Source organism: Scatophagus argus, chromosome 1 (genome assembly GCF_020382885.2).
Source record: "Scatophagus argus isolate fScaArg1 chromosome 1, fScaArg1.pri, whole genome shotgun sequence".
NCBI classification, from domain to species: domain Eukaryota; kingdom Metazoa; phylum Chordata; class Actinopteri; family Scatophagidae; genus Scatophagus; species Scatophagus argus.
The window spans coordinates 27,821,849-27,831,758 of NC_058493.1; the positions used below are offsets into that span (position 1 = coordinate 27,821,849).

Sequence of the window (9,910 nt, forward strand, 5' to 3'; positions counted from 1 at the left end):
ACTTAAGCACTACACTTAATTACAACTTTGACGAACTTGTATTATCACTTATTTGGCAGCAACATCACATTGTGAAGTGGTTGTGAAGAGTGCGGTTGCATGCTGTTATTTCGCCGGTCGAACAGCTGATTCAGTTTCCTGCTGTGACTGTTAACACAAGGTGCACAGCAGCGCTTCACTAAGCAGCTTTGTGCGGATGGATTTAAGCTGTCGCCTCCTGATTCGTCAGCTCCGCTAACTTATTCCTGTAGGAGCAGGCTGAGGAGGAGGACGGGAAACTGATCCACGTAATGCTGCAAGAGTCTGGCAGCATGAGTCCAGTGAATGCAAAGGAAAAGTGAAGCACGGGCTGGATGAGGCGGGTGAAGCGGACTTCATCACTGTGAGCGGCGGGGCTTTGCGTTTGGAGAGCGGAGCGCACGCTGCGCGCCGGAGCGCACGCTGCGCGGACCCTGGACGCTTCTCGTGCGCGTCCTGAGGGGAGAACCCACACAGACTGCTCGTCCCGGCCCTGCTGGACCCGGCTCATAGATGAAAGCCGCTCCGGAGAGGCTCGTTCTCCGTCCGACAGGCAGCCCGTCAGTCTGCGGCGCACGGCGCAACACCGGCGACCATGTCGGACGTCTCCACTGACCTCAGCAACGACACGCTGCCGGCGGCTGCGGTCACGAACTACAACTTCCCAGCGCTCATATTCGGGATCTTGCTGATTGTGATCGTCACCGGGGGGAACGTGCTCGTGTGCCTCAGCGTGTACCTGGAGAAGGCTTTAAAAACGACTACGAACTACTTCATAGTCAGCCTGGCGTTTGCAGACCTGCTGCTGGCAGTGCTGGTTCTGCCGCTCTTCGTTTACGCAGAGGTAAGTCGGGATGGATTACTGAGCAAACCTAAGCGGGACGAGCCCAGGGGCCCCGGGGGTCGCTTCACCTGTGATGTGCTGTGATATTTAATATCTGTGTTTATCTGCTGTGGCGGGAAGCTGCAGAAGTGGACTTCTCTTCAAAGAGACTCAGAATGACTACAGAAACCACACAGACAGAAAAAAGACTGGAAATGACCACAAAGACACACACTGACTACAGGAACGTGCTAAACAACCACAAAGAGGCAAAATAATAACAAATGCAAAAACAAAGACTCACACAGTGACTACAAATACACACAGAACAACCACAAAAACACATTAAATGACCGCAGGAACGCGTAAGATCGTAAAGAGACAGGAAGAAGAGACAACACTGACGCATCAGTTCAGCCCTCTCGTGTCGGTTTCTGCCATCAGTGAGGTCAGGGGGGCCTTTTACATGTCCAGGTCGAGATTATAGATCATAGGGTCGACCCTTGGAACCGTCTGATGAGGGAAGGTTAGCCACTAAAACCCACCAGAACCAGTTGATCCTGACTCAGAATAAAGAGCATCCAGTGCTGAGCTCTGCTGTCCATCTCACTTCTTTAACCAGGATTACGTCAGGAGTCACCGGAGGTTCACTCTGGTTATTAGGAGAGGTATGATCCATGAATCACAATTTTCCCAGGCAATCTAACCCTCATTAGAGTATTAAAAGCCACCTGCCTGCTTGTTGTCTGTTGAAATATCTGTGTGGCTCAGAAAGGCCCCGCCGAGGCTTCCCCTTAAGTCCTCCTTAATTAGCCGCTTTCGGGATCTCATTACCTGTGCCAACGGCAGGTTAACCCACCGAGTGCCACGCTCGCTGGATCATACAAGTCAGCCTGAAAGTGTCCACGTAGAGGAGACTGTGGACAGACAGAGTTGTGTTTCACTGGAGGAATGTTTGTCTCAGCACTGAGCTGCACCGGTGAAAGCACAAGAGGATTAGACGTGTTTACACGCAGATTTGGGGCACCTAAGGAGTTGGTGTGTTTCATTGTGTGTGTGTGTAGTTTCAGGGTGGAGTTTGGTCCTTGAACATGCTGATGTGCGACAGCCTGATGACCATGGACGTGATGCTGTGCACTGCGTCCATATTCAACCTCTGCGCCATCAGCGTGGACAGGTAGGTGTGGTCAGCGTGTGGACGGAGACAGAAACCCTCCCTCTGGGTTAGCCAGTGAGGGAGAGGAAGTAAGAAAAGCAGCACATTTTTCTCAAGCTTTTTGTTTTAGTATTGCCAAAGTCAGACCTTTTCTAACTCGCTCAAAGTCAAATGCTTTTATTTCAACTCCAGTTTTACTGTCAATCAGGAAGCTTCACTTAACTAACTTAATTAAAACAAGGACAGTTCTTCTAGAACTGATTTAAAGTTCTTGCACTTCTTTAGTAAAAGCGAGTTCCTTTCAGAACACTCAGGTCCTTCACAGCGTTTCTTTCTGATGTTCTTTGTGTGTCCCATAAAAAGTGCTGATGAAGCTTCTGTCTTTGTGTCCCTGAGTTGAATAGAAGAATACAAAGTTCTCTCGCTATTTTAAAAAGGACATGTATTGAATTTCCTTGGGGATCAATAAAGTATCTATCTATTAAACAAAACATTCTTTCTATTAGACGAGCCGTCTTAACCTGATGGAGAATTCAGGCCAGGCGCTTTCCGCCGAGGTGGTTAGACGGTTTGATTCTGATTAATATTAGGTTGTGTGTAGTGTATTCAGCATGTTCTCAGAACTCTTCCTCCTTTGTTTTGCAGGTTCATTGCAGTGTCCATTCCCCTGAACTACAACCGGAAACACGTGGACCATCGTCAGCTCGTCCTGCTGTCGGCCACCTGGCTGCTGGCCCTGGCTGTGGCCTCGCCGGTCATCTTTGGTATCAACAACGTGCCCAACCGCGACCCCAGCGAGTGCAAACTGGAGGACAACAACTACGTGGTTTATTCGTCCGTGTGCTCCTTTTTCATCCCCTGCCCCATCATGGTCCTGCTCTACTTTGGAGTTTTCCGCGGCCTGCAGCGCTGGGAGGAAGCTCGTAAGGTCAAACTGCGCAGCAGCATCGAGGCCTGCAGGAAGCTGCAGCACGCAGCCGTCGCCACCGCCCTGCACCCGCTGGCGGGCACCATCCCCGGGCCTCTGCCCATGCCTCTGCCCAGAATCATCGAGAGGGACTTGGCCCAGTCCCGGATGGACGACACCGACGATTACATGCAGCAGGAGATTCCCTACCCTCGGCAGTACAGGGAAAACTCGGTGCCCACAGTGACGCTCAGCCAGCAGCTGCAGAGGAAGAAGAGGGCCAAGATCAACAACAGGGAGAGGAAAGCTATGAGGGTGCTACCTGTCGTCGTAGGTGAGTGTTCACATGCTTCCTCTCCTCCAATCACACGCACGCAGGACTCAGTCTGACAACACAGTCCGAATAAGACCCACAGCTGTGTGTCAGCAAGTTCAGTACTGAACTACAAAGCACCACTTCACAGCCCCGTCGCAGGCTTTCCACAGTCCACAGCCTCAGTTTTAACTGAATTTACCCCTCAGTCAGTTTGTCTGTTTTCACTTGATGTCAGGCTCCAGACCAGACTTCAAGCTTCAGATGCCAGAGCCTGTTTCATGCAGAACTATGCTTCTCGGAGCTGCATGTAGGCAAACGTGTGTGGATGTTGTTTGGACTCATTCAGATGAGGGTGTGTTTCAGGAAATCACGTTTACAACGAGCACAGAGATCCCAAATTTATTTCACACACTTTTTTAACTATTGTAACCCGGGGTTCTATGAGTTTTTCATTTCATTTTATTGATGGTGTCAAGCATCACATGAACATGCAGGGTCGCTCTGCTGTGAACAGCAGGCAAACATTCACATTCATTCATTCATTTTAGATTTCGGTGTATGTGAGATGCTACCTTAAAGTCAGTCTGGACAGCAACGAGTGCAGCCGAGTCTGTTTAATCCAAGTGTCTCTCGTTCTTCAGGCTTTTATTATTATTATTAGGCTTTCCTATTTGTAAGAATAAAAATCGTACAGTTCAGAAGACAACGACCGCCTCATACGACAAAGCCTTTTGGTATTTGTCCACTTGCAGACGGTTGCTTCCCACATATGAAAGTTTTTCCGGTGAAAATGTTGTGTCCTTTGCTGTCGAGAGACTTTGTCCTGCTGGAGTCCCACTTCTGGCATCTTTCACCGTGGCCATTGTTGTATTTCAGTTGTCTGTTTATTGACTGAAGCAGGAAATAGAAGTCAAAGTGCTGCTGACGGCAGGTGAGGTTCTACAGTGCTGGACACGTCAGTGTGGTGATTACAGCCTTGTTGTAAGAATTATACCAACGTTGCTTGTGTGTGGTGACTATTAACCAAGCTGGATCAGAAGATAAAAGTTTAAGCAGCCTTCACTGACGAGCTCAGTTTCAGTCAGAGTCTCTGCTTTGTGTCCTGAATCCTCTCGTGCCTGCGCAGACACCTGGCGTGCTCACCTGCGCATGTCAGAGGATACGCAGATGAAAACTGTTAACTGGCACTTTGTCTTAACGGCTAAACGACGGTTTGTGTTGCAGCTCAGGGGAGGCGTGAGGCCGCCGACGTTCACTCGGTTCACTCGGAGCGCTGGGATAAAAGCATCACCTCTGACTGGCCGTCTCTCAACGGGCAGCGCCATTATAGCTTAAAGCCCTCAATCCAATTATTATGCAACACATGATCCTAGAGTCACACCGTCGCTCCTGCAGCCAGACTGCAGCCCAGGCCGGTTTGTTTACTGTACATTTAATTCTGACACATTAGTGTGAAAACTGACAGCACATCGTGGTGTCAGACCGCAAAACCACCAGCACTCGTTTACGGCAACAGTAAAGACTTTCAGCCTGGACTGAAGAGCAAAAGCTGCATTTACTGCAAGTCTAACATGTTACCAACAAGACGAAAGCAATCCGTAACATGGAGAGCATAAACCGGCAACAACATCTTCTTGTAAAAACAGCTGTCACACACGTAAGCTGCATACTGGACTGGAGACATTTTACACCATTTTTTTACATTATCCAAACGATTAATTGATTGGGCAGCACAGTGGTTAGCACTGTTGCCTCATAGCAAGAGGGTTCCAGGTTCGAATCCCGGTCTGGGCCCTTCTGTGTGGAGTTTGCATGTTCTCCCTGTGCCTGTGTGGGTTTTCTCCGGGTTCTCCGGCTTCCTCCCACAACACCAAAAACATGCACATTAGGTTAATTGGCTGCTCTACATTGTCCCAAGGTGTGAGTGTGTGGTTGTCCGTCTTGTCGTGTGTTTTTGTACCAAAACACTGGGACAGAACTACATGGACAGAGTGCTGACGCAGATCCCTTCGTTTGACATACTGTAGTATCACCAGAGCTGACCTGAATGCATCTTATGAATAAGAAGTGTGCACCCACAGAGCTGTGGCACATTATGCAAAGTCCGCCAGTCTCCTGCTAAGGAAGCCACGAGTCCCAGCATCCATCAACGTCTCAGCACAAAGATAATGACTAAAAAGACTCAGATCTGTTTTATCACCAGCAAGAGACGACGCCTGAGACAAACGGCCTGGCTTTGATTTGGCTGACACGGTTATTCGTGGTCCTCGCCGATCAAGTAAAAAACGAGTTTATTCAGTCCTCATCTCAGCAGGTTGAACAAAGAGCTCAGCGGTGTTTGTTCAGCTGCGGAGGCCTGTGGTTTCAGTCTTAGAAGGGCAAAAGCAAATTTACTACTCAATCTCATCCTTGTGTGGTCAGTTAATAAAGAAAAAGAAGAGTTTGGAGGAGTCGATTTCTGCTGCTTTGTCTTTATCCTCACTGTGAACTGAAACGCACAGATTTCTTGTGAGGGATTGGAGGAAAAAAGTCAAGAAAAATGTGTTGAACACCCTTGAGCAGTAATGTCTCGAGTTAAAATTATGAGACAGCAGGGTCGTACATTTCTGCTTTGTCTCTAATGAACTCGGTCTGGTCGTGAATCATTTAGTCACACTGAAACATCATCTTCATTTGACGCATTTCCTGTTGAAGCTGGGACTGAAAAGTAGAAATGAATGAGAAATCAGTTTGGAGGAAAGGTGATCGGAGTGATGGATTTATGGATCAGAGTTTGTACTTTCTGCTAAACAGTTACAGCATGAGGTCGTCCATTAAAGTCAGAGTTTTGAAGCTGTGATTTACTGCAGTAAAATGTTGATTGCAGGACCTTTACTTGTCACAAAGTATTTCTACACTGTGGTACTGCTACTTGTACTGAAGAATAAGCTCTGAGTACTTCCACCTCCACAGTGTAATCAGACGATCCTTATCTACAAGCAATTAAAATGAAAAATAAATTATTAAAATGTCTGAACTGTTGAGTGATATTTTCCATAAAAACAACAGCTTAAAGGACACGGCTTGTTGCCATGCCGACACTGTAAAGCTTTGTACCATCCGACAGCTCACATCATTCGTTATTTTACTGCTCCTAACAGAAACACGATTGGTGAGACGTGGACTCCACGTAGACGCCGTCGCTTTGTGTTACAACAAGCTGTGATTTGAAGTGCAGCACAGAGTGACTCTGAATCTCCCTCTTGGTGCTCTCAGGTTGCTTCCTGTTCTGCTGGACTCCGTTCTTCGTGGTCCACACGACGCGAGCCCTGTGTCTGACGTGCAACATCCCCCCGAGCCTGATGAGCACCGTCACCTGGCTGGGCTACGTCAACAGCGCTCTCAACCCCATCATATACACCATCTTCAACGCAGAGTTCAAGAAGTTCTTCAAGAAATGTTTCCGCAGCTGCTGCTGACACCGGATTTCCCTGCCCGGACGCTAAAAGGAAGGAGCCGGACGGCTAACAGCGTACGATGACTGATCGGGAAGTCTGAGGCTTCCAGTTCATCTCCGAGCTGCCAGCTGGATGTGGATGGTTGACAGGAAAAGCACACATTCAAACAGTGCAAACACATAACTGATGTTATGCTGCATTTCTGGTCCATACTGTCGTTTGGTGATGTACGTTCTTGATCCTCTGGGATTACTGCCCAAAGAAAATGTTGGGGCAGAAACACACAAACTGCCTGACTGAGAGGAGCTTTTCACCCCTTTCACTTTGTCTGTACAGCACCTTGCTTTCTTTTTGCCATGTACTACTTTTGCCACTCCAAGGGTGGAGCTACGCTCTGCCAGTTCCTGTGGATGAGGTGGGATTTGCCCAGAGCCTGCTCTGCCTGAAAGGATCAACTCAGGGCAAAGATGTCCCCAGACTGAATCAGCTTTAAAAGACCAGAATGTCAAAGCGCTCCATGAAGAGAAAAGTCCTATAAATCAAACACTGATGTTCACTTTCTCATGGGAGAAGAAGGAGAAGCAGGAGAAGATCAGTACTGCTCACACATCTGAAAGGGTTACGCCACAGTCAGCAGCCGGTTTAGCTTAGCTTAGCACAAAGAGTAGAAAACAAGGAGAAACAGCTAGCATGGCTCTGCTCAAAACCTAACAAAATCCTCCAACCAAAAACCCAAAGTTTAAAATCGATCATCTCTACAGGCCTGCCTGTACTGATGTAATGCTGCTGTGTTAAGAACAACCACACCTGGCAACCAGTCAGGGTCTGGTCGTGCTGACCGAACTGCTGTGGCGTCTTTCTTCACTTCCAGGGAGACAACCGGCAGATGTGTGAAATCATGAAACTGTAATACTTGTATTTAGTGAAACATGGCGACGTGACCCATCTGATGGCATTTCAGATGAATGAAGCATGTACACTTTAAAGTCACGTAAAAAGAAAATCAATCTGGACGTTAGCTATATGGCACAGAGGGTTTCGACCCAGACGTAAACATTGTGATCGGTTCTTGTCGTCACCTTGAGGTTTCCAGGCATCCAGCAGAGACTCCAGACGAGCTGTTTCCATCCCCAGTCTTTATGCTAAGCTAAGCTAAGACTCCTGGCTGTATGAGAGTCGTATCAATCTTTGTATCTAACTGCCAAATGTTCCTTTAATGGAACACGCTAAAGTCCTGTGGAAAGCCATACAATCGGCCGAAGTTAACTGATCTCTGAGCGGAAGTCAAAGAAGCTGGTCAATGGAAATCTGAAAATATGAAAAAGACTTGGATGGCATAAACATCGAAAAGGAGTCGGAGAGGAGGACTCAACAGTAGGATTAGTCAGCTTGCACACTCGCCTGTCATGGATCACATTCTCCCTCGATGAACTGCGTGAATCAGTAAAGAGGTTCACAATGCATGACCATGGCACAGCTGAAACCATCTCACCGTGGCTCATAGAAACATTCATACAATACCAAGTAGGAATATGCCTTAAATTCAAAGGAAATACACTCACATTCACAGCAGCACATTGACATCTCTGAAAGGCATCTTTAAGTTGTCAGGAACATGTCTCCTTTCCTGTCTCAGTTAAAGCTCCTTTCAATGAAACCCTCTTCATGATTCACACATAAACTCATCAACACAAGGCTGACGGGTCCTGACTCTACTGAGGAGACAGCCAGTTTGTTGCTCCACTGCTTTTTACCTGAGTAATGTGATCAGTTCTAGTGCTGAGAGGATGACAAACCTAAGTCATAATAAATCATGTAATAACTACCGCAAGGAGGGAGGAGAGGGTTGACATGTCCGACAGCTTCGGTCCTGTTTCTCCATCGGTTATTGTTACTACAACAATATATTTCTGCCAACATGACTAAATTCAATCCGCTTCTTGTCAGAACAAAAACATTTTCTTGATCCTTTCATCCTTTCATTTATATTTGTGTGTATGATTCTGAATAATAAGAAACTCAGTTCAAGGGAAGCTTGAATTTCCAGATTTTGGTCACGTTGAACATTAGTTTTTATGCTCGTGTCAAGTTTTGTGAAACAGCTGTTTTATGTTCTGAAACTGGAGGCATTCATGTGGGGTGGCTTCATTTTTGGTGATATTGTCCTTTAAGCCACGACTGCCCGTCACCACAGCATGTGTGTTCGGTTACTGACTGTGCCTACTGTATGCCATATCCACGTTTTATGTGGAGACCTTTCTAATAAAGTCTGTCATCTGTCCCAGTGTTCCAGTGGCCTTCAGAAGGTGGCGTCGAGGCCGATTGAACCGTCTCGTCTGAGGCTCAAGGCCTGTCTGTACTGATGTAATGCTGCTGTGTTAGGAACAACCGCCAACGGTCGCCTCAGCAGCAGAGAACAGCACACCTGGCAACAAGTCAGGGCGAAGTAAAAATATTCTGTCAAGTGGTGTGTAATAACAGTTCTCACCGTGAACACCGAGTCCAGATGTGTGTGGCTGAGGTAACCACATAACCTGCTTGGAGCAGGTCAGAGATGCAGCGTAAATTGCCATGACAGCACAGCTCAGGTGAAGCTTATCCACCTGTAACAGTACAGGTTACTGGGGAAGTTCTCCTCCTGGATAAGCCAGTCACATCGCTTCATAATGCAGCCCTCAGGTGCAGGTGTTTTAGATAAGTCTCACTGGGAGGTAGTGACCGAGCCACAGCTTGATCCCATTTATGCAGGGACGGATTATAAGACACTGGACCCCTGAGCACAAACAAGTCACCCAGACGCAAAACTTGGTGTGGGCGTGTCATTTGTAGCTTCAAGTCTCTTTGTCGTCATGTCGGGGTCCTTTTGCATCTTCGTTGTCAGACGACTGTGGAGACGAAGACGAGCTGTCCAAAGCTTCCTACCACAGCAGATCCACGCTGACCTTCCTCTGTGAAAGCACCACACCAAACACTACAACAGAAGCATGCACATCACAGCCTCCCCAGGGGCCCTCCAGGGGCCCTCCAGGGGCCGCCTGACCCCTTGGGCCTGCGTCCAGTCAGGCTGTCCAGTGATCTGTCCGTCCATGCATTTAAAAAGCCATGTAAGATAAGATCAGAAAACCTTTATTTGTCCCACAAAGAGGAAACTGCAGCATTACAACAGCAGGGTACAAGAACAGCACTGGAATAAGACTTATAGGATCAGAAATAGTTCAGATAATAAGATAAATAAAAATAAACATAAAATAGC

The 9,910-nt window shown here is 47.5% G+C and overlaps 1 protein-coding gene across 1 annotated transcript; it reads left to right on the forward strand.

Moving 5' to 3' along the window:
* The first annotated feature begins 502 nt into the window (after nucleotides 1–502).
* On the forward strand, nucleotides 503–6,985 carry drd4b (dopamine receptor D4b). Its single transcript, XM_046396430.1, has 4 exons — nucleotides 503–862; nucleotides 1,906–2,018; nucleotides 2,643–3,238; nucleotides 6,476–6,985. The coding sequence occupies exons 1-4, from the start codon at nucleotides 614–616 to the stop codon at nucleotides 6,676–6,678; spliced, it is 1,161 nt and encodes a 386-aa protein (XP_046252386.1). The 5' UTR covers nucleotides 503–613; the 3' UTR covers nucleotides 6,679–6,985.
* The last annotated feature ends 2,925 nt before the right edge of the window (nucleotides 6,986–9,910 follow it).

Bases quoted from the DNA above. Each gene is read 5' to 3' on its own strand.
- drd4b (XM_046396430.1), top strand. From the start codon at position 614: ATGTCGGACGTCTCCACTGACCTCAGCAACGACACGCTGCCGGCGGCT. The intron at 863-1,905 runs GTAAGTCGGGAT...GTGTGTGTGTAG, and splicing joins CGCTCTTCGTTTACGCAGAG to TTTCAGGGTGGAGTTTGGTC. The intron at 2,019-2,642 runs GTAGGTGTGGTC...TTTGTTTTGCAG, and splicing joins TGCGCCATCAGCGTGGACAG to GTTCATTGCAGTGTCCATTC.